This window comes from Delphinus delphis, chromosome 1 (genome assembly GCF_949987515.2).
Source record: "Delphinus delphis chromosome 1, mDelDel1.2, whole genome shotgun sequence".
Classification (NCBI taxonomy): Eukaryota; Metazoa; Chordata; class Mammalia; order Artiodactyla; family Delphinidae; genus Delphinus; species Delphinus delphis.
Window position 1 is genome coordinate 4,489,239 of NC_082683.1, and position 22,057 is coordinate 4,511,295.

Here is a 22,057-nt window from a genome sequence, read left to right on the forward strand (position 1 = left end):
TGACCTCTCTGGTGCCGCCTCTGGGACACGGGGGCCTGAGTCCCCATCCATTTGCCCTATAGAAGGGCATCAAAAGAGTCTCTTGCTGCGACCCCATCTGTGTCCCGTTGTCCCTGACTCAGGCAGCTCCCCTGGGTGGGGGAACACCCCCGCTGACCCCGTGTCCCAGCCCATGCTGGCCCTGAAGCCTTGTGCTGTGTTTCAGGAGAAGGAGGAGGAGGCCTGGCTGGCCAGCATGCCCGCCTGGAGGCGGGACATCCTGCGGAAGAAGCTGGAAGAGGAGAGGTGAGCTGAGGAAGATGCGGGGCTTGGCAGGGTGTCTTGAGCGTGTCCCTGAGGTGGTGGTGCCAACTAACGCCATCTCTTTTCTTCCAGGGAGCAGAAGCGGTGAGTGTGGGGCTGGGCCCAACCTGTGTCCCCTCCCCCCACCCAGTCACAGTCCTTTGGCCCCTTCCTCCAGCCCCAATCTTGAGCGCATCCCCTTGTCACTCAGCCCTGTTAGCACAGTGTCTTTGCTCCCAGTAATGCCGCCAGACCCCTCTTCCCCAGCAACTTACCCACTGCACCTCAAAGTCTTGCTCTTACGCTGTAATGACCTGTCGCCAGTTACCCAGCCCCCATCTCCCGTTAACCTAGCCTTTCTGCCTTGCAGTTAACCCAGCCTCAGTATCGATAACCTAGAGCATCTGCCCCTCAGATCTTTAGTTTCTGCCCTCAGTAATCTAGCCGAGTGCTGTCTGATAGACGTATCAGTTGAGCCACATATATGATATTAAATTCCGCCGCCACTGAGAAAATAAAAAGATGAGTGAACTTAATAGTCTATCTTACTGAACCCAATAATAATAATTATGAAAATCATTGAGACGCCTTACACTCTTTTTTAAAACTAAGTCTGCGAGATGCGATGAGCATTTGCACCTGCAGTGCATCTCAGTCCCAACATTTCGTATGCTCAAGCAGCCACACGTACTGAGCGGCTACCTCATCAGCAGTGCAGATCGAGCCATGGTCTAATAACCTGTCCCTAATCACCCACCCCTGTCTCCCAATGATGTGGCCCCTCTGTTCCCCAGCAGCCCAACCCCAGCCCCCGGGAACTTGGGTCCTAGCCCCTGCACCACGCCCTCCTCACTCTCTGTCACACGGTGACCCAGCACCTCTGTTTCCAGTAACACCCCCAGCCAGCAATAACCCAGCTACAGCCTCTCGCTTTCCCAGCTCCTGTGCGTCCCCCAGTGACCCCAGTCTGCCCCCAGTCAAGCTCCTCTGTCCCCAGCAATCCCGCCCACATGCCTCCTAACCCACCCCCGTCCCCAGTCACCTTCTACCCCTACAACCCATTGCCCTGCCCACCATTCATGAGTGCCTCTGTCCCCAGCAACCCAGCCCCTGCCCTCAGTAACCCACTCCTTGCCACCGGTGACCCCCCCAAATGGGGCCTGGCCCACCCTCTCACCCTTGCCCGGGACTGTGCCCCCCACCCCATGCCCAGGAAAGAGGAGGAACGACAGAAGCAGGAGGAGATGCAGCGGGAGAAAGAGCAGTCGGAGAAGCTGCGGACGCTCGGCTACGACGAGAGCAAGCTGGCGCCCTGGCAGCGACAGATCATCCTGAAGAAGGGGGACATCGCTAAGTACTAGACGCCGCCCTCCTGCTCGCAGCCTCGCGAGCTTGGGGCCGCCCCCAGACCCCGCCCCAGCCTGCCAGGCCCGGGCCGAAGGGCTGGGAGCCGCGCCGCCCTCCCCTCCCGCGCTGGAACCCCTCCTTGACCCCTACCCCGGGCACCCCCCCTTCCCCCGCACCCACATCCCCAGCCCCGGGCGACGCTGGAGCGCGCCCGCCGCCGCAGTCGCCCAGAAAAAGTGCCCAAGCTGTTGACGCAAAAAGACGCTGCTTATTTGCATGCCTACTTACGTATATTTGCATGTTCGTTGAATGTCAAAGTGTGCAGAGCTCTCCCCAGCCCCGTGGGTGGTGACCTTGGTTTCCTGCGGGTCGCGCGCCCTGCTGCCGCCCCCTCCCCTGCACCCCGGAACCCGCGTCGCTGGCGCATCCTGGGCGGAGGCAGGCCCCGCGCTCGGGGAAGGGGTTTTCCTCTCTCCCTGACCCAGATCAGCGCCCGGCCTAGCCCCGGCCGCATTTCCCATCCCCGCCGAGGGTTTCCTCTCAGTCATTTGTTTACCAGAAACGATGAAAACTGCAAACTGCCCGTCGGGACAGCGTTGCCGCTCCCGGTGCCCCACCTCCAAGTCTGCGCGCCGTCCCCAGCCAGGCCCCGCACTCCCCGGATGCTTTCACGGTCCTGGTGGAGTGAGTGGAGGACGAGGGATCCTGAAGCTGTGTCTCCAACTGCTGCCTCCCCGGTCCCTGCCATCTCGCACCCGCATTAAAGCTCTCTCAGCCGCCCGGGGCTCATGCTCACTCTAACTCGTCGTCACCGCGACTTCCTCTCCTCGGGGTAACTGGGCCACGGCGGAGCTGGAGGGGCAGGCTTGGGCTAAGGGCCACACTGGCCTCCGCCGTGGGTGGCAAGACTTCTGGCCCTTTCGACGCCCCTGGGAAAACCAAGCCTGGGCCACTTAACACCCCCAGTCCCGCGGAAACACCAAGCAGCAGCTTTTCTTCATAGATTTTTAATAATACCAAGGCCTCAGCCAAACACAGGCCGAAAAACAGCTGATGGTCGTTGGTGCTTCCTCGCCTTAACTGGAACCTTGGGGGCGCACAGGGGTGAGGCTGGCTGGCGCTGCTACGCAGGGCCGTGCCAGGGGCTTAATAAGTGACATTAAATGTCTACACGCATAAGTAACCGTACTTAGGGCTTCTGCAAGGGCCACCAGAGCCTCGCAGTGGCGGGTGGGCCCCGGCGTCACGGGCCACGCTGCAGGCGGCTCCGCAGGTCCTCGGCGCAGCCGTCCAGCCCCATGCGCTCCAGGGCGGCGTAGACGGCGCCCAAGCCCGCGGGCTGCTGCTGGCGCCAGCGCTTGAGCATCTCGTACTGCTGGTCGCGGAAGCGCCCGACCTCCACCTCCACCGCCTCGATCTCCGCCTCACGCAGCCCCAGCGTGCGCACGAACTCCTTCCAGCGCCGCGCGGGCACCGCGTCCATCACGTCGTAGAGCTGCGGGCCCGGCTGGAGCATGGCGGCCGCCGAGCCTGCAGGGGACGTCGGCGAGGGCGGGGGCGGCGGGCCTGCGGCCAGAGAGAGCCAATGGGGAATGCGGGCAGGGGCCCCGCCGGGCAGGGAGGTCCGCCTGGTCAGTTAGGGGACGGGAAGTGGGCAAGTGGCCTCAGGAAAGCACAGCTTATCACCGCGGACTCAGGAGAATGGGGTCAAGACCTCAGGCCCCTGAAATCCCTTACCAAGAGCTCTGCTGGGCAGCTGGTCCCAGGACCACGTCACCTCCGGGCAGGGCGCCTCCTGGGCCTGGGGAGAGCCAGAGGTCCAGCTGCTGCCTATCAGCTGGACGGTGCAGACCTTCTCGCCGCTGCTGGGTGTTACCAGAAGGGTGGAGCTGCTGTCCGGGGGTGAGAGGTGGGTGGCCTGGAAGCCAAGAGAGGCCCCAGGTCAGCCTCACTTGCCTGACTCTGGGGTCTCTGGCCGGGGGTGGGCATCCCTGGCTCAGTCAGCAAACATCCCGTGGTGCCACCTCCCCCGGTGGCCATGCTCTCTCACTGTGACCCAGTAGAAGAGCTATCCTGCCTGGAACGCCCTGCCCCTGCTGCCCTCTCCTTGTTCCGCCAGCCCTGGTAGAGGCCTCACCGTGGTGACACTCTTCCTACTGAGCTGTTCGCTCCTGTTTACCTGTCTGGACCCCCGTAGACTCAGAGCCACCTGAGGACGGGCCCTGAGCTGCTCTCACTCGCTGATAACTCAGCACATGTGTTCGTGAGGTCTACTCCGTGCCAGCTACCAGGCGCCGCGCTGGGATCACGAGTTATAATAAGGCCCAACCGCTCAGCTCCGGAAGGCTTGTTCACGCTCATCCTAGAACACTACTGAGAATCTTACCTGCAGCGAGGTCAGGGCCTCCACCCCAGCTTCACCTGCTGAGAGACACCAAGAGAGTTTAATCAGCAACCAGGCAAGGCTCCGGAACCTGCGTCCCTCAGCACCCACTCCCAGCGCTCCCTGCCTCAGTTTTCCCCCACTGGATCAGGCTGAATGGGCTCTGGGCTACCCACCCTGACCCCAGGCCTCTAGGAACGTGGGCGCGCGCACGCACGTGCGCTTACCAGGAACTATGGCCTTGCAAAGCTGGCAGCGGCGGTATGTGTAGGTCAGGGTGGCACCAAGCAGGAGTGGGACCACCAGGGCTGCCAGGAGCACCTGGACCCAGAACACTGAAAGAGCAGCTGGTGGGTGGCGGGTGGTAGCCGTCCCCCACCCTCCCCTCGGCCCATCCCAGCTCTCCCACTGGCATCTCCATTTTACCACCTACCCTGCCTCCAGCCACAGACAGCCACACAGGGCCCAGGACAGCCCCCAAGGGTGCTCCTGCAAGGGGAGGGGATGCGGTGGAGGGTGAGGGAGTACACACCGGGGGGAGGGGGTGGGACTGCTCAGGACCACCTGACATCTTCTCCATCCTGGAGGCCCTTCCCTGCTGAAAGCCTCACTCTACCCAAGAATGTTCCCCAAGTACTGCTGAAACGTCACTGGTGTCCATAACAGTAACAACAAACACTACTTACTGAGCTTCTTCTAGACTAGACTGAGGGTCACCAGAATGTCAACTCTGGGATTTGCCTGTTTTGTTCCCTGTTGTTTCCCCAGCACCTAGAACGGTGTCTGGAAATGATAGAAGCTCAAGAAACACTTGTGGAGCAGATGCGTGAATAAAGTTAGTCACCCCTTAATCAGAGCCCTGGGGAGAGCCACTAACACTCCCACGTTCAGATGGGGAGCCCACAGATTGGAGAGGTGAAGTAACTCGCCCAAGATCCCTCTGAGAACAAGGGGCAGATCTTGAGTCTCAGCCCAAGCTTTGAAACATATTAACGCGACTCTCTCTGTAAGTGACACATCCTATCCTTAACGTAGGGCTGGAAGGAAAGTATGACATAAAGGGAAGATATGCCCCCTTATTTATCTGACATAAGGTGAATTCAAATTTCTCTTTACCATCCAGTGTTTGCCTGAGGTGGGACCCACTTCCATAGGGTCAAGCGCCCTCCTCCCTGACCCTCGATCCCCACTCTGCTCCCAGCCTCCCTTCCCCCAGCCCAGGGCAGCCAGGAAGTTACGTGGGACAGGACACGCAGCTGTTGCCGTATTCATAGAAGCCGGGCAGGCAGGTCCCACAGTGAGTGTCTCCGCTGGAACCTGTGGTCCGGGAGATGGTGCGGGTCAGGACGGGAGAGAAGGAGGCAGGGGAAGGGGGTGTGGGAGTAGACGGCCCGGATCGGGGGTACCCACAGGGGGCCCGCGTGCGGCGGTGCACGGCCTCACAGTCTGGGCACGGGTGGCAGCGAAAGGGAGAGCTGTGGGGACACTGGCTGACGACGCAGTCCATGAACCAGCCTGGCTTGCAGCCACAGTGGGTGTCCGCCACCGCAGAGCAGTTCTTCAGGGCCACCTGGGAGGCTGGCAGGGGAGACGGGGGAGAGCAGAGGCTGTCAGAGCCAAAGAGCCCCACAGAGAGGCAGCACAGGTCCCCTGGAGAATGGCGATGAGGAGACCAGAGACAGGGCCACCCCCAACGTGAGAGAAATGTGGAGATCACCACAGAGCAGAAGCTGGAAGGTCACCAGGATGAGAGGGCACAAAGGCATCCTGAGGCAGGACCAGGGTAGAGGGCCCCAGGGTGGGGTGCGCACAGGGCTCTCCCAGCCAAAGGCTGGGCTCGAGCCAGCCACTTTCTTCAGAAGGACCCCAGCCAGGGCTTGTCCTCCAGAGCCGCCCTGCCCCCAAGCACCAGGCAGCCCCGCACCTTCCTCATCACAGGCCTGGCAGCGGGCACAGCGGGTCTTGTGGTGGTTCTCCCAGGCCAGGAAGGTGCCCCGGGGGCACGGGAGACAGGTGGAGATGCCACAGGGCTTTGTGCAGGGGGCCTTCAAGTAGTGCCCTGTGGAACCCAGCCTGGGGTCAAAGAGGGCTGCCACCTCCCTATCCCGGGCTCCCTACTTCCCTCCCAGCCTCCCCTCGCCCCATCCCTGGCCTGCCTACCACCACTCCCCAGCCCTCCTGACCCCCGCCTGCCCCATCGGCCCTCACTTCCTGCCACGTCCCTCCCACTCCTTCAGCCGCTCACCTGCTGGGCAGCCCCCGCAGCAGACCAGACCACTCCTCATCTGGAAGCTGTGCACACAGTCACACCCGGGGCTGGGAGCGCTGCCCTGGCCCTGGGCACCCAGCAGCAGGAGGAGGGCCTGGGGGACAGGGGCTGCTGGCTCCCAGCCTGGCTGCCCAGGCCGGGGGCTCTCTCTACCCGGTCTCCCCAGCCTTCAGGGGCCCCAGCACTTGCCCACAGAGCAGCCCACTTCTCAGGTTCTTGCCCCAAAGGGGTGCCCATCGGTGGGGCTCTGGACTAACTTCCTTCCCCTGTGCACAGACCAGGCTTGGCAGGGGCAGAGAAGAGGGTTCCCGCCAGCCCCTCCCTCAAGACTGGGCAGCAGGCGGTCCCCACCCCCACCCATGCCCTTGCTAAGGTGGGGGGCCCTGATCTTTCTCTGCCTGGGGACCCCAGATCCCTCCCGCCCCGAGAGGGTGTTTCCTCTCGGCGGAAGGGCCCCACCCCGGCTGAACCTCTAACTTAGGTCGGAAGAGGGGCCGGCCCAGCCCCCAGCGAGGCAGGATCGGAGGCTCCTATCCCCACCCCCACCCCATCCCCGCGTCCCCTTCCTCCGCCGCCTCGGGGACTCAGGCCCCGGCCAGGCTCGAGGTCGTGCCCCCGCGACCCCACTCACCGCAGCCAGCGCCGCCGCACACGCCCCGGGCCGCGGCTCCATGGCCCTGGGCGCCACGCTGGGCCCTCGACCCGACACGGTCTTCCCCGCTCCGCCCGCCACGGGTAGGGCCCAGGCCGGCGCCCGCAGGCCCGCCCCGCCCACCCCGCGCCGCCCGAAGAGCCCGCCTAGGGGGAGGGGAGGGGGAGGGGGAGGGCGCAGGGCGGGGCCGCCGGTACCAGGAAGCGAGCCCCCAGGCCGAAGCCCGCACCTGAGCTCACCTGAGGCGGTTGGTGGGCAAGGTGCACACAGCACAGGGCTGCAGCCAGGCCCCACGCCTGGGTGCTAGCTTCAACCCTGAGACCACCGCTTCCTAGGGAGGCGACCTCCGCTCTCTGGGCCTCAGAGCCCGCCCTCAGCCATGAGGGGTTGGGCCAGAAGTACCCAGGTGGGAGACCCACCCTCCCCACGTACTGCGTGGCGTCCCCCCGCCCTGGAGGGGAGTCCTAGGGGGCACTTTCAGCAGAGCCTGAGACCACGGCCCACCCTGGCATAAGCTCAGAGGGGTGGCTCAGGGCGGGGCTCTCTAAGGTACCACGTGGGGGAGGGCACCTCGTGGGGGGCTCTAGTGGTGGGCCTCATGTCTGCGGCAGGGGACAGGGGTTGATCTTGGGAGTACTAGTCAGGCGATCTCCGCCCGACTAATTCACTTCTGCTCCCACAGTCTCTTCCAGCGGGGCCCCACCAGAGGGAGGGGGCGGGAGCCCAGGGAGGCACCCAAGTGCACCTGAGTCCAGAAAGGGGGGCGTTCCAAAAGCAAAGGACTCTTTCCGGTGGAGTATATACAAGTCTTTATAAAAGAATCAAAAGCTCAATAAATATGCAACTTTACACAGAGCCCAGCCCAGGTCTGGGTGGGTGGGAGGGAGGGAGGGAGGGAGGGGGGGGAGGGAGGGAGGGGGGGGAGGGAGGGGGGGAGGGAGGGAGGGAGGCGAGGGCAGGGGAACCGTCCCATTGGGGCCAGATGAGGGTGGAGGTGGGAAGGGCTGCCTGGGATCCCAGCCCTGGAGCCCAGCCCAGAGGCTTGGAGCTGGTGACTCCGGGGGTATTGGGCAGGGGACCCTGCCTAGGCTGGGGGGCAGAGGCACAGGCAGGTTAGTGACAGTGGTGGCTGTAACAGGGCCCTGCAGCCTGGGCCTGGGCCTCTGCTGAGCCCTCCTCCACTTCCAGCCAGTCTGGCAAAGTGCAAATTGGGCCCTGGGGGCGGTGGCAGGGGTCCTGCCCAGCACTCTGGCTGGGCACACATAAGGCAGCAGCTGGAGCCGGGGCCGGCACACCCCAGGAGGCGTGCTGTCTGCTGTCCCTTGGTCAGTGGCACCCCTGGGAGCCTCCCTCTGCTCAGACCTCCCTGCAGTGGAGAGGAGGGGAGAGATGGGCCTTCCTTGGCTGAAGGCATCCGGAGGGGCTCCAGCCACCCTGTCCTCCCGACCGGAATCCTCAGGCCTCTTCTTCACCACTGCCCACTGTTTCCTCCTCACTAGGTGCTGAGGCTGGTCTCAGGCTCCCTCTCCCCCACCCGTCCCCAAATGCCATCTGCTCCCCGCCATGATAGTGCCCCCAGCACACTGGGCCACCTGTCCCAGGCCAGGCCACTCACGAGGCAGTGAGGGTGGAGTTAAGCAGCAGGGTGGTCCTGATTCGGTAGAGCTGGGCCAACGTCAGCTTCCTGTGCTGGGCAGAGGTCCCTGGGGGGGGCTCAGGCTGGACCCTGGGTGAGGCCCCCGAGGACAGCTCTCTGCTCCTCCTGGTGGGTCCTTTGGGCTCCCCAGCTGGGCAGCCGGCTCCACCCTCCAGCTCTGACAGCTCGTGGCCACTGCCAGGGCCTCGTGCCCCCTGGCAATCCCAGCTGGGCCCAGCTTCCTGAGGGGAGCCCTGAGTCCTGGTGCCAGGGACGGTAGCAGCCAAGCAGAGTTCCGACAGGCTGCGGCTAGGGGCTGGGGGCGCTCCACGGGTGGTGGCCCCCGACAGCAGCTGGAGGAGACTGGCCTCAGATTTGGACTTGAGCAGGTGGGGCAGACAGGGCAGCAGCTGGACAGGAGTGCGTCGGCGGAGGCGGGGCGAGGGTGGGGGTGAAGGGGCTCGCGATGACTCTGGGGGCCGGAGTGCTGGCTCCACCGTAGGGGCTGGGGCCATAAAGTCTTGCAGGGAGGTCGGGGAGAGGGTGCCGTAGGCGGAGTCTATAGAGCAGGAGCGGCCATCCACTGGGCCCAGGGGCAGCAGCTCGCTGGTGGGTGTGACAGACGAGGCAGTGGTGCCGAGAGAGGTCTCGTCTGATTGGGAGCTGAAGGGGCCGCCCTCGAACTCGGGAGAGGACAGCATCCCCCCAGGCTCCACCACCACCATGGCCAGGGTCTCCGTGGAGCCATCCGAGACACTGTGGAGCCGAGAGGAGAGTCAGCCCAGCCCAAGGAAACCGCGATGGCCTGGTGCAGCCCATGCTGGGCACTGCAGAAGTCTACAGCCTCTGCCCTCCTGGAGCTCAAGGCTCAAGAGATGGCAAGCAGGTGGCACCTGAGCCCGCAACACAGGTATCAGTAATGGTGTCTGTCGCGACCACAGCATCTCCTGTTGGATACGGTCTAAGAATCTTGAGCTCAGCTCCAGGCAGCTACCACTAATGTATCAGATTTGGCACTCAAGTTGAAAACCGTTTGCCATCCTCCCCTGGACTCTGGTGGGAGACAGAGCCCCCGTCCCCACCCCCACTGGGTTCACATCATAAAGCCATTCAGAGGAAAGGGGTGTGACCAAGCCCTGTCCAGTGCTAATGGCCTCGGGGTCCAGAGTCCTGGCTGGAGTACCTGCCCTGCTCTGGCTTGCTGGGGGGTCCTGGGCGAACGTACCAGCGCTGCGAGTCGAGGCTGCTGCTGCTTCTGCGCAGGGCGGTAGGGGAACTGGCAGCCGACGCGCTGCTCTCCCCTGCTTCCTCGTCCTCGTCCTCCGGCCCGTCCTCCTCCTCTTCCAGGCTCTGCAGGTGCTGCTGGCTGCCTGGGTGCCCCTGCACACGCAGCTGCTGAAGCTGGCTCTGCGGGGGTGGGTGCGCAGGGCCCCAGCGGGCTGTAAGCAGCGGTCCCCACCAGGCTGCCCTGCCAGCCTGCCCACCGCTCTGCTCTCACCTGGGCATCGTAGATGGCGTCCACCCAGCCACGGCACAAAGCCTGGCCGCTGGCCTGGAACGTGTAGGCCCCCACAGCACTGTGGAACTCGTTCAGGTAGATGAGAAGGAAGGACCCTGGTTAGGAAGGGCTCGCCTCAGTGCTGGCTGAGACCACGGCCCCCGCCCGTCCCAGGCCCTGCCCAGGGCCGGCGGGGCCAGGCTCCTCACCAGGGTCCCGAAGCTCCCGGCACACGATCTTTTCCACCAGCAGTGGTGGCCTGATCACCTTGGTCCTCTCTGCCTTCTTCACTGCCTTGGTCACCAAGAGCAGGTCGGTGAAGAGGAAGCAGTACACGTCCATCTGGGGGATGGGAGGCCGTGGGATCAGAAGCCAGAGGTCAGGGCCAGGGCAGGGACCCTCAGCCTGTCTGCGGCCACACCCTCTCCTGGGGGTACTGGTGTCAAACACCTCCCTTCCCCCACTCCCCACGAATCTGAGAGTAAACTTCAAATGAAGAGCGAGCCGAGTTTCTTTCATCAAGCTATATACTTCTGATTTATGCCCGTTAAAAGTTTACATTAAAGAGGAAAAGGAAGGTGGTTTTAAAATCACGCTTTGTAGGCTCCGGGTTACACAGTGCCTGAAACATTCCTAGCTCAGTAGCAAGACGCTGGGCTGTTCCTGTCCTGCTCACGGAAGGTGCCCCCTCCTTCCCACCAGGAACACATGTGGCACTGGCAAGTGGGCAAGAATGGCACCTGAGGGGCTGCGACCCGGCTGCTGTATTTGTAAAGAGTAAACTGCAGCCAGATAATCCCTCAGACGATCACAAAAGTCACCAGTTCTTAACTTGCCACCCAGGTGACTGGGCCCCTAAGAATCACAAGCGGTCCCAAGGAAGGGGTGTTCGAAACCCACAGGGTGAGAGGGGGTGGGGCGAGGGCCCTGGGTGTGGGGTGGAGTCACCTTGCTGTCCTTCCCCTCCTTCATCCTCAGGCTCCCTTCCAGCAGCAGCTGGCGTGTCTCCTCAGGGGAGGCACCAGGGATGGGTGCTGTCAGGTCCAGATGTAGAAATTCCTTCAGGAGCTGGGGGTTTGGGGGGGCAGGTGCAGGAGAGGTCAGAGTCTGCCTCCTCATCTCAGCGGGGAGTCCTCCAGAGAGATTCCCAGCGTAGCCTCCCGTCTGTCTGCCAGTTTGGCCCTTCCTCGCTCCCAGCAGGGCCAGCGACCCCCGCACAGACGGAGGCGCCCACCTTGTCCACCTCGTCGTTGCTGCCCTCCACCACCTCATAGGCGTCGATGCGGCTCACCACGGCCGCCAGCCGCTGCCTCTCCTGTCGCTGCCGCATGCACGCGTTCACGTGGTGGATGAAGCGCTCCACCGAGCCGATCTACGGGTGGGCCAGGGCAGTTCAGGTACAGGGCCGGGAGGGGCCGCAAGCCAGGGAAGGCCCCTGCCCGCCGCTCCAGTTACCATGGTGACGACGGCCTCCTTGGCGCGCGGCTCGTCGGTCTTCCTTAGCACCGACTTGAGCAGCAGCGGGTACTTGGTGAGCCGCTGGTGGGGCTTGGCCAGCATGTCGCTCAGCTTCAGCCGCTGGCACTGCTGGTGCTTCTCGGCCCACTGCGGCGGAGAGGGGGAGGCGGGGGCGGGGCTCATGGCAGGCCACGCCCAGCGCCAGCCCCCCCCCCCCCGCACCTGCCGCCCAGGTGGGCCCACCGTCCTGTGCCCGGGCCCAGCAGCGAGCCCCACCCGCCCTCACCGTGACGTAGGCCCGGAAGAGGTCGTTGTCGCGTAGTAGGCCTCGCATGTACTCCATGCAGCCCTCCTCCTCCATGCAGTATCGGATGTAGGGCTTGAAGAGGGAGCCGAACTGGCGCAGGGCGAACAAGCACAGCACCCGTTACCGCGCACTCCCCGAGGGCTGGGCCCGACAGGCACTCGCTCTTCCTTACTGCCTTTCGCGACCACCGCAGGGGGCAAGCTTATCCTTGTTTTCCACGTGAGGAAACTGAGCCTCAGCGAAAGCGATCACCCTCGGCCAGGTAGCAACGGTACACGGCCAGGTGGGGTTCACACCAGGGCAACCGATTCTGAATTCCACGCCTCTGACCACTAAGGGTCATTCGGGCCATCGGTCAGGGGGAGGCTAGGGTGGTGGGCAGACAGCATCGACGCCCCAGCCCCGCCTCAGTGTCCCTGCCTGCGTCCGACCCGGCCCGTACCATCTTAAAGCCTTTGAGGAAATCCCCGGGCTGCAGCAGCGCCCGCGTGCGCCGCGCCTTCTCCAGCACTGGCGCCATCACGCTGCCCCACAGCCCGTGGTGCAGCCGCGCGATCTCCGGGACGTTGCTGAACAGGCGCTCCGCCTCCACCTGTGGGTGGGCGGGAGGTGCGTTCGGCCCCGCCCCTCTACCGGGCCCCGCCCCTAACCATCCCTCTCCCCTCCCCTCCCACCATCCGTAGGCCCCGCTCCCACCTTTCTTCAGCACGCCCCCATCCCCACCCCCTGGTTCCAGGCCCCGCCCCCTCACATACGCCGTCGTTGGCTCCGCCCCCGGCCGCCCCACTCTTTCTGCAGCCCCAGCCCCACCCCCTGAGGCCAGGCCCCACCCCTCACCTACTCCACCAGTCAGCCCCCGCCCCTGTCTGTCCCCTCCCTTGCTCCAGCCCCTCCCCCCTCCCCGCTACTTTCTGGTACTGTCCCCCCCACCCCCAGGCCCTGTCGCACCTCACACAGCAGCCCTGACTCTTGCAGATTCAGGAGGCAGCACAGGAACAGCTGTGGGGGGCAGGGAGCACTGCAGCTGGTGGGGGGGGTCCCAGTCCCGACGCCCCACCCAGACTCTTAGGCTCCCCTCTACCCCTTCCCCATCCTGGGAGTGCCTGAGGCAGCCTGGGACAGAGAGGGTTCACGCTTTGAGAAAAGACGTTCCCCATGGCCCACCTGGGGGTGCCCCTGCCCAGGCCCCTCCTGGAGGGAAGCTCTGGGACACTGCCCTTGCAGCCACATCTGGAACTCTCTCCTCCACCTGTGCCCTGGCTCAGTCCGGAGTTTCTGCCTGGAGGGTGCCTTCCTTGAACCCACAAGCCCAGGACAGGTGCTCCCCCAAGGTCGAAGTCCCTACACACAGCCCCCAGTGCCTACCCATTCTGCCTCCTCGTCTAGGGTGTGGGCTGCTGGGCACCTGGCACATAGCAGGTGTTTAGAAACAGCCGATGAAAGGATGAGTCAAAGGATGAGGTCTGTATTACTCAGCTCAACCTGGCAAACTCGCCCCAAGCCCCCTCGCAGGTTCCCCGGGACCTCTGGGAATCACCTCCACCCCAGGGTGTGGCCCTTCTCCCACTTCCCTTCCCCTCTGTTGCTTGGCACCTCCTTCATCTGCAAAGGCCCAAACTCTGCTCAGGGGCACCCAGAGGAGGCCACGGGGGGCGGGTAGGCGGGGTGGCTCTGGGCCCACCCCATACTCACGTTGGTGATCACCCTCAGTTTCTTAATGTAGGAGGCCTCTGTGTGCAGAAGCTCCCACACCGCCTCCTGCTGGTGGCACTGCCGCCGGGTCAGCTTCTGTGGGAAGGGCAGGGTATCTCCAGGAGCCCCCACGTGTGCCGGGATGGCCGGAGCAGGGGGAGAAGGGTGAACGGCCCTGCACGCAACCTTTTTCCCAGCTGAGACACAGAGGTCCCCCAAGTTCTGGGCCAGGCACAGTTTCACCTTGCCTGAGTTCCTCCAAAGCGGGTTAACGGTGAGAGCAGCCTGGCAGGGCTGTCCCATGGAACATCCCGTCGCCCTAGGAAGGGCCCCGTGGAGCAGGGGGATAACGTGCCCCTTTCCCTGAGGAGGGAGGGGAAGGCCTCGGGCGGCACCCACCTCGTGGCCATCGATGAGCTCCCGCCAGCTGTCCTCCAGCCGCAGGCAGGCGTCGTCCTCGTACTCCTCTTCGTCACCTTCCTCCTCCCATGAGTCATGGTCAAAGCACAGCCTCCGGGGCAGCCTGGGCAGCCCGAAGAGGCTGTAGGCGTGCAGCTTGCCCTCCAGCTGCTCCAGCTTGGCCACCTCCTGAAAGGAGGCCTGTGGTCAGGGTCGGGGGTCAAGGCCAGCCAGCTGCCCTGCCCCAGGGCCCACGGGCCCACATACCCGGCCGAAGGCGCTGGTGCTGGGGCCTGAGCTGAAGAAGCCGCTGAAGCGACTGGCCGCCCGGTTCTTCCAGCTGTCACTGCCGCCACTGCTGCTGCTGCCGCTACTGCTGCCGCTGGGCAGAGAGCAGCTGGAGGGCGCTGGGGGCTCCTGCCCAGGGATGCTCGCCTCCCCCAGAAACTCCGACATGTTCTTGCGTCGGCGGCCAGGGGCCTGGTCAGGGAGCGGGCGTCAGGGCCAGACCCCCACAGCCCCACCCCATGCTGGGTTTCCAGGACCTCGGCCAGCCTGGGAGGCAGGAGGGTCTCTGCACACACCCGCACCCTGGGGCGCCGCCTCTCCTGAGACCTACACGTGCTCTGGGGGCCGGAAGGTCCAGACAGACACAGCTGGATCCCCCTCCCGCCTGCCGCCCCAGCCAGCAGCATGAAGCAGGTGGGGAGAACACACAGGGGCACACACACACACTCAGACGCACTCAGCAGCCCAGGTCCAAGTGGATCCCCGACACACACTCATGAACACAACCAGTGACACACACAAGTCGCGCTCCCCACGCGATGTCTGCTTAGACACACACACACACACAGACTCCTCGGGCACAAGCAGACTCTCAGAGACGAGGCCCATCACCGTGGGGTATGGTTAGATCCAGGGAGGGCCCCGTATCCTCAAAGCCAGCCCCATTTCCCAGAAGCGGAAAGTAAAGCCCCCAGAGGGAGCAGCGAGGCGCCCAGGTGACCTCCCCCTGGCCCCTCGCCGTCCCCAGGCCTGACACAGCCCCTCCTCACCAGGATGTCCAGGCTCTCCCGGCGGCTCTGCGGGTCCACACGCTCCTGGGTGGGGGGCCCGGCCCCGGCTGGCCGCAGGATTGGCAAACTCAGGGACTTGGAGTCCTTCACCCCCTGCTCCACCTTCCCCTCGTCCCCTGGCTTGGCTGGGGTGGCATTAGGGACAAGTAGAGGTCCTCAACGCCCAGGCCCAGTGGAGAAGGGGGCCCCGGTACCCTCTCCCCCAAGGATCCAAACAAGGCCTGGCTGCCCTCCCCTGAAGCCCCGCCCTGCCAACGCCTGGCACTGCCGCCCAGCAGAGACACCTGTATGGTAATGAGCTTGCTCAAGGCCATGGCCAATGGGAACCTGAGCCTGGGAAGAAGCACCCTCCCCAAGGGCCCCAGCCATGCCCCAGCTACCTGGCCCATCTAGTCATCTGCTCACCTTTGACCCGCAGGTAGTGTCCCCCGAACCTGTAGGCCTCAAAGGTGAGGGACAGGGGCGTGTTGGACTGGTCCAGGTAGATATCCACTTTGCCCAGCGCAATGCCCTTCCTTTCAAATACTGGCAGCAGCACCTCCCTGCCCGGGACAGGAGGTGCGCGTGTGCTGGGGGCAGTCACGCGAACCTCCACCCTGTCCACAGCCCCAGCGCCACCCTGCCCGCCCAAAGGGAAAAGGAGACACCCAGGGGATCACACACAGGTCCGTGCGCACACACACACCTGTCCACAGAGGTTCACGCTCCTGTATGCGTCTACACATGAGACAACATGCCCCTGCCCTCACACGTTCACGTCTGCACACCAGGGCAGACAGACACCATTGCGTGTCCGTCGACACCCGTTCACCCCCGCAGGACTAGGCCACGCGCAGGGGCTGGGACACAAACACGGCACCCAGGCCCTCACTGCACATGGGTGGGGTGCCCACAGGTGGGGGACATGCTTGTTCACAGGCCACCACACACAGTCACACCTGCAGGAGGCCACATCTGCCCCCCAGCCCCGTTCTCCCCACCAAGCCCTACCCCAGCGACTTCTTCTTCATGGCTGGTACGATCTCTGTCTCGATATCCACGTTCAGGTCAAATTTCAGCGTGAAGCACTCCTTGCTTGGGTCCTGACAGGACAGGGGGTCTCAGTTCTGCACCCCTCGCCCCCTAGCCTCCCCACCCCAGGGTTCCGGATGGGAGCCCCAGCAGGGAAGTGAACGCAGGGATCTCCCAGCCCTCTTCCGTCCCAGGGAGGCACCCGGCATCCCTCCGTGGAGGCAGGGGCTGCTGGAGCATCCCCCACCCGGGCTAAGGTAAGCAGGGCTGGGCTACAGGGCTGGGTGGCAAGGGAGGGACACGTTCACTCCAGGCCCCCTCCCTGGTCCTGGAACTTAGAGCAGACGGGCCCAGCCTCGGGAATGGAGGAAAGGGCCCGGGAGGGGCAGAGGCTGTGGGCGCCTGCTCTGCCGGCCTGGGGGCTCCTTACATCTGTGTGTCTCCTCCAGGCTTTCTTCTTGGAGAGCTTCAGGCCTGTGCTCTTCCGGTCCCTGCAAGGAAGCCGGTGAGGGCAGAGGTTGGAGGCATGGGTGGGCGCTCACCAGGCTGGGATATGGGCGGGCCCCAGCTGGCTGCCCACCCCTTGCTGGTCCTAGGAGACCAGGTAACTCAGGTTCGCTCAGGCACGCCAGGACTCACGAGGGGCTGTTCGCCCTCTGGTGGCCGACCTGGGAGTCACACCCAGCGGTACCTCGTCAGGTAGAGTCTGATCCCAGAAGCCCTGGAGGCTCACCCTCCAGGAATCCGGGCAGCAGCAGGGGCCAGGCGGGGTCTCCAGTCAGCTCTGCTGAAGCCTCTGGTCCCTGGCTCTGTGATCTGAGACCCAGCCTTGGGACCCCCCGGGTGTCTGCCGTGCCCACCAACCCCTCACCTACCCCTTGCCATCCACAGAGCTCTCTTCCTCCTCCTCTATGTCCACTGCAGGGCTGGTGCGCGGGGGGCATGACCGGGTGGACACATTCCGAGCCAGGACAGAGCCTTCGGTGTAAAGTGGGAGTGGGGTTGTGCCCGCTCCCTCCCTGGCCCCCTCCTTAGCCTCCCAACACGGCCGACTCCAGAGGGACCAGGGCCTGCTACCGACCTTCGGACCCCACCCCAAACTAGCCAGGGCCCCTCAGTTCTGTGAGGGGAGGGACTCAGTCACCGCTTATCATCATCCACCCCCAGACTCAAAAAGACACAAGGGCCCTGGGATGACACCCCAGGTGATGCCCTGCCCCCAGTACAAGTCTGCCTCAGTTTACCCATCTATTAAATAGGGATAAAGAAGCCCTGCCTCTGGGATTGTTGCAGGAAGGAACCAAAGTCCATGGCTCTTTCTTGCAGGCGTCCCCTCCCCCACCACGGTGACCACACCCAAAGTCCCAGGAGGCCCTGGCAGAGGGGATGAGTCCTTTGGTCCCTCTGACCAGCTGGGAAAGTAGACCAGAGCCACCCCAGCACAGCCAGTTGGCAGTAGGCCGGGGCCAGGTCCCTTTTCAGCAGGAGGGGTTTCTTGTTTCCTGCTGCAAGTTCCTTCCGACCTGCGCATCCCCACCCCACCCTCTGCTCACTGGCTGCCTGGCAGGAGAATCTGCCCAGAGATCCCCTGCCCTGAGGACAAGAGGGCAGGGACAGAGGCGGGGGCAGCTGTGGGAGGTGCAGACCCATCGAGAAGGACCCGGCACCTGGTGGAGACAGACCCGCCTTCGAGCTGGGCCGGTCCCCAACTTTTTCTCCTGTTAAAAAACTTGTGGAACAAAAGGGACGGCAGTGGACTTGGGTTTCATCGTTTACAGTCAACTCGTGTCCTTCTGATGGCCCTGTCGTGATGCCGACAGTTAGCAGGCCACTGTGCCCCCAGGCAGGGAGCTCTAGGGGCTGGGCGCCCTCCCCGTGCTCACCTTGGGGGGGCAGGTCAAAGCGGACGTGCCCATCATAATGCATGGCACCATGGAACTTGCTGTCACAGGCCTCGCAGAGGCTGAGGGGGCCCCGGCGGTGCAGCTGCTGGCAGTCGGCGTGGTGGCATATCTGTGAGGGGAAGGATGGGGGGGTGGGGTGGACCCAGACCACTGCAGTACGCGGGGCTCCTGGCCCCTATGGGGGCGACTCTTCAGGTCCGACCATCCACGCCCCACAGAGTGCCCGTCAAATGCTTCCCGAGCGCCTGCTAGGTGTCCATTCTGGGAGATGCAGAGAAAGCAAAGCCCTGCCCGCAAGGAACGCGATGCCGAAGGGGAGACTTCAAGTAGGTAACCACGGGCGGGTGCTCCCAGGACTCTTCCGGAGCGCACGCAGAAAGGGCACCAAAAAGTGGAGCTGGGGCTGGCAGCTGGTTTGCCCAACGCAGTGTCTGAAACAGAATACCTCCCCCTCCTCCCTGCCCGGGGCCTCTGCCCTCGATTCTATGACCTGTGTGGCCCACGAACAGCTGACCCCGCCTGGATTTCTAAGTTAGGGTGTGAAGGGGACTATGGAGGATTCAGGGAATGGTGTTGGCTTCTGGGTGCCTATGTGGTACCCAAGGCCCGTTGCTTAGTGCCAGGATCCCAGACTTACCCAATCGCCCCAGGCTACTCTCATCCCCACCACCATGGATGACTGTCCTATCTTCTCCATCCCCCAGCCCTCCCTAACTCACTCCCCACCAACCCGACTGCCTACTTTTCTAGGGAAACAGAAGCCATCAGAAGGCGGTCCATGAGCTCCTACCACCACGTCCACCCCCCTGCCCCGGGCTGCAGGGGCTTTGCCCTGCTCCAATCCCAGGCCAGTTTTCCACCGAAACCCCCCTCTCCAGCCTAAGAACCAGGACCCCGCTCAGCATTCATCCCTCTCACTGGATCATTCCCACAGGCAAACCACGCTGTTTCTCTCCTTCCCTTTACAGCTAAACTCACCCCTTCCTGTTCTTTCCTCCCATTACCCTCTATTTTCTTTCTCCCTGAATTTTTGTTTCAAAATATTTCAAACCTACAGAAAGTTATAAGAATAGTACAATGACATCCATACACCCTTCTGGCTTCCCCAGTTGTTCACATTTGCCACACTGGCTCATGACCCCCTTCCCCTGGGGAGGAAATCATGACACCACCTGAGAACACAGACCTGCTCATGCAGAACCACAACACAACTGTCACACTTGGGAAACTGAGCAATGATACTTAGTCCACCTGGAGTCTACCATGGCATTTTTTTCCCACATGGGATCCAATCAAGGTTCACACGTACATTTGGTTTTGTCTGTTTATCCCTTTAAGAATGAATGCCCGGGGACTTCCCCGGTGGCGCAGTGGATAAGACTCCACGCTCCCAATGCAGGGGGCCCGGGCTTGATCCCTGGTCAGGGAACTAGATCCCACATGCATGCCTCACCTAGGACTTCGCATGCCACAACTAAAGAGCCTGTATGCCGCAACTAAGGAGCCTGCCCACCACAACTAAGGAGCCCACGTGCTGCAACTAAGGAGCTGGCAAGCCGCAACTAAAGAGTCCACCTGCCACAACTAAGCCCCGGTGCAAAATAAATAAACATTAAAAAAAAAAAAAAAAAAGAATGAATGCCCAGGACTTCCCTGGTAGTCTAGTGGTTGAGAATCCCCCTTCCAATGCAGGGGACGCGGGTTCGATCCCTGGTCAGGGAACTAAGATCCCACATGCTGCGGGGCAACTAAGCCGGCATGCCACAACTGAGACCCGATGAGCCAAAAATAAATAAATAAGTAAATATTAAAAAAAAAGAATGAACGCCCTAGTTTTTCCCCCCCATCTTTCATGACACTGATATATTTGAAGCAGCCAGGCCAGCTGGCAGAAAGGTCCTCCACGTGGACTTGTCTGGAGGTCTGGGGTAGTTTCAGGCTGAGCATTTGGGCCAGGACGCCAGAGGGTGGACTGTGTCCTCCTCAGCGTGCCCTGGTGTCAGGTCACCTGGGGATCTCGCTGTACTTTGTAAAGTCGCATTCTCTCTTTGTAATGAGGAAGTCATCTTGGGGTGACACTTTGAGATACCCTGCTCCCCAGCAGTCGCACACTCCAGGGCTTTAGCCCTTGTTGATGGCTTTTGCCTAAATCAATTATTACTACGATGGCTGCAATTGGAGATTTTCTAATTCTTCCATTTTCCCTCAGACCCTCTCCCATCAAGCTTTGGCCCCCTCCCCAACTCACTCTTCTCAGGTCCCCAGTAATGTCCACGTTTCTGAGTCCTCTCGTCTGTTCTCCCAGGACCCAGCATTTGACACAGGTGGTCTCTTGGGAACCATTTCTTCCTCGTCCCCCAGGACCCGTGCTCTGCTTGTTCCCTCCCCTTTCAGTCCCCTTGCCTCCTTCCTGCTCTCGCACCATCCGTGGACCCCTTCTCATTTTATTCACATCCACCCTCCAGTGACTCAGTCACTCTCATGGGGAGGGCTCCCACAGTGAACTCTCCAGTCGGGACCAAGCAGCTCAAACTTAAAACGTCTGCACAGGGACTTCCCTAGTGGCGCAGTGGTTAAGAATCCACCTGCCAATGGAGACCCGGTCCAGGAGGATCCCACGTGCCTCGGAGCAACTAAGCCCATGCGCCACAACTACCGAGCCTGCGCTCTAGAGCCCACGAGCCACAACTACTGAGCCCGCGAGCCACAACTACTGAAGCCCACACGCCTAGAGCCCGTGCTCCGCAACAAGAGAAACCACCGCGATGAGAAGCTCGCACACTGCAACGAGGAGTAGCCCCCGCTCGTGCAGAACTAGAGAAAGCCCATGCACAGCAATGAAAACCCAACCCAGACAAAAATAAATACATTTATAAAAAAAATAAAACGTCTGCATGAGCTCCTGAACTTTTCCACGCAGCACCGTCCATCTCAGTTACTAGCAACGCCTTCTGGGGGTGGTGATGTTATGGGTTGAATTGTGTCCCTCAGAAAGACAGGTTCAGTCCTAACCCCCAGCGCCACAGAACGTGACCTTATTGGAAAGATGGGCATTGCAGATGTCATTCGTTAAGTTGAGGTCATACTGGGGTCTGCAATCATACAGCATAGAGTATGGAGTAACCGTATGACTACTGTCCTTAAAAGAAGAGGAGAAGAGACACAGAGATGGGACACCCAGGGAGGAGGCCATGTGACAATGGAGGCAGCAACGAGACTGATGCACCTACAAGCCAAGGAACACTGAGGAGCTCCTAGACGTGCCAGAAGCTGTGAGAAGCAAGGGAGGATCCTACGCTGGAGGCTTCAGCGGGAGCACGGCCGGCCCACACCTTAATTGCAGACTTCTGGCCTCAGAACTGAGAGAACAAGCTTCTGTTGCTCTAAAGCCACCCTGATGTGTGACGGCAGCCCCAGGACAAGAATACGTTAGGCCAAACACCTTGGGGACACCCATGATCTTTCTGTTACTCCCCCACTCAGGCAAACACTTCTGCGGGCTCCACCCGCAGACATTAAATCCTTAGCTTCAACCCGGCCACCCTCTCCAGGCTACCTCGGGCCCGGCCCCGGCCCCCAGGGCCTCTCAGCGGGGTGACAAGGCCTCAGAGCCGGTCTCCCTGCTTCCGCCCTTGACCCCAGTCTGCTCTCCGTGAGCGGCCACAGGGGACCCAGGTCAAAGAGGAGTCACACGTACCTCCTCAAAACTCCACAGCGGCTGCCCATCTCCTGCCGAGGCTGGTGACCTCAGGGGCCTCCGCTCCTGCTCTCCCATCCTGGCTCTGTCCACCGCGCCCACCAGCCTCCCGCCTTCCGATGTGCTTCTTCGGACGTGCTCCACCGCTGAGCCTGGGCTTCTGCTAATCCCCCAGCCTGAAATGCTTTTCCTCAGACGCTAAGATAACCAACCAGCCGCCTCCCTTCCTGCAGACCTTCACTCACAAGTCCTCGTCTCACCCTTCTAAGGTTTCATTCCTCTGCGCTCCCGGTCACCTCCTCCACCCCGCCGCCCTTCTCTCCTGCAGGCTTCCCACTGGTGGACAGTCCGTGCGCTTCACTTTGTTGCCTCCACACCGCCAGCACTACAAGGACAGCAATTTTGGCCCGTCGGGCTGGCTGCCTGGTCGCCAGTCCTAGCCG

General features: G+C 62.5%; 3 protein-coding genes across 7 annotated transcripts in view; 1 reads left to right on the top strand and 2 right to left on the bottom strand.

Annotated features, from left to right (window-relative positions):
- ESPN (espin) overlaps positions 1–1,643 on the top strand; it is a 30,698-nt gene extending 29,055 nt beyond the window's left edge. For all 3 annotated transcript variants that reach the window (XM_060027986.1, XM_060028077.1, XM_060028167.1), the window contains 3 exons: positions 206–285; positions 376–387; positions 1,496–1,643. In XM_060027986.1, coding sequence (XP_059883969.1) covers positions 206–285; positions 376–387; positions 1,496–1,643 — 240 coding nt within the window. The remainder of the gene's footprint in view (positions 1–205; positions 286–375; positions 388–1,495) is intronic.
- Positions 1,644–2,694: 1,051 nt separating this feature from the next.
- TNFRSF25 (TNF receptor superfamily member 25) lies at positions 2,695–6,975 on the bottom strand. The gene is made up of 10 exons (XM_060028295.1): positions 6,913–6,975; positions 6,258–6,375; positions 5,937–6,071; positions 5,423–5,590; positions 5,251–5,329; positions 4,446–4,501; positions 4,240–4,347; positions 4,016–4,053; positions 3,367–3,547; positions 2,695–3,195 (listed from the first exon to the last, which is right to left on the bottom strand). Exons 1-10 carry the CDS (start codon positions 6,952–6,954, stop codon positions 2,873–2,875), a joined length of 1,248 nt encoding a protein of 415 aa, XP_059884278.1. The 5' UTR covers positions 6,955–6,975; the 3' UTR covers positions 2,695–2,872.
- Positions 6,976–7,832: 857 nt separating this feature from the next.
- The window catches only part of PLEKHG5 (pleckstrin homology and RhoGEF domain containing G5), a 28,482-nt gene continuing 14,257 nt past the window's right edge, over positions 7,833–22,057 (bottom strand). For 2 of the 3 annotated variants that reach the window (XM_060028601.1, XM_060028513.1), the window contains 19 exons: positions 17,897–18,026; positions 16,889–16,991; positions 16,444–16,504; positions 15,993–16,084; positions 15,408–15,544; positions 14,982–15,127; positions 14,191–14,403; positions 13,924–14,112; positions 13,525–13,620; positions 12,781–12,831; positions 12,275–12,424; positions 11,812–11,922; positions 11,523–11,672; positions 11,302–11,439; positions 11,016–11,135; positions 10,277–10,409; positions 10,068–10,183; positions 9,795–9,976; positions 8,545–9,325 (listed from right to left, as the gene is read on the bottom strand). In XM_060028601.1, the coding sequence (XP_059884584.1) occupies positions 8,545–9,325; positions 9,795–9,976; positions 10,068–10,183; positions 10,277–10,409; positions 11,016–11,135; positions 11,302–11,439; positions 11,523–11,672; positions 11,812–11,922; positions 12,275–12,424; positions 12,781–12,831; positions 13,525–13,620; positions 13,924–14,112; positions 14,191–14,403; positions 14,982–15,127; positions 15,408–15,544; positions 15,993–16,084; positions 16,444–16,504; positions 16,889–16,991; positions 17,897–18,026 (3,099 nt within the window). Of the gene's footprint in view, positions 8,300–8,544; positions 9,326–9,794; positions 9,977–10,067; positions 10,184–10,276; positions 10,410–11,015; positions 11,136–11,301; positions 11,440–11,522; positions 11,673–11,811; positions 11,923–12,274; positions 12,425–12,780; positions 12,832–13,524; positions 14,113–14,190; positions 14,404–14,981; positions 15,128–15,407; positions 15,545–15,992; positions 16,085–16,443; positions 16,505–16,888; positions 16,992–17,896; positions 18,027–22,057 lie in introns of those variants that run through there. The other variant, XM_060028428.1, reaches the window with a different exon arrangement.

Bases quoted from the DNA above. Each gene is read 5' to 3' on its own strand.
- TNFRSF25 (XM_060028295.1), bottom strand. From the start codon at position 6,954: ATGGAGCCGCGGCCCGGGGCGTGTGCGGCGGCGCTGGCTGCG. The intron at 5,591-5,936 runs GTGCGGGGCTGC...CTCCCCTGCCAG, and splicing joins CCAGGCCTGTGATGAGGAAG to CCTCCCAGGTGGCCCTGAAG. The intron at 4,348-4,445 runs GTAGGTGGTAAA...CTGCTCTTTCAG, and splicing joins TGTCTGTGGCTGGAGGCAGG to TGTTCTGGGTCCAGGTGCTC.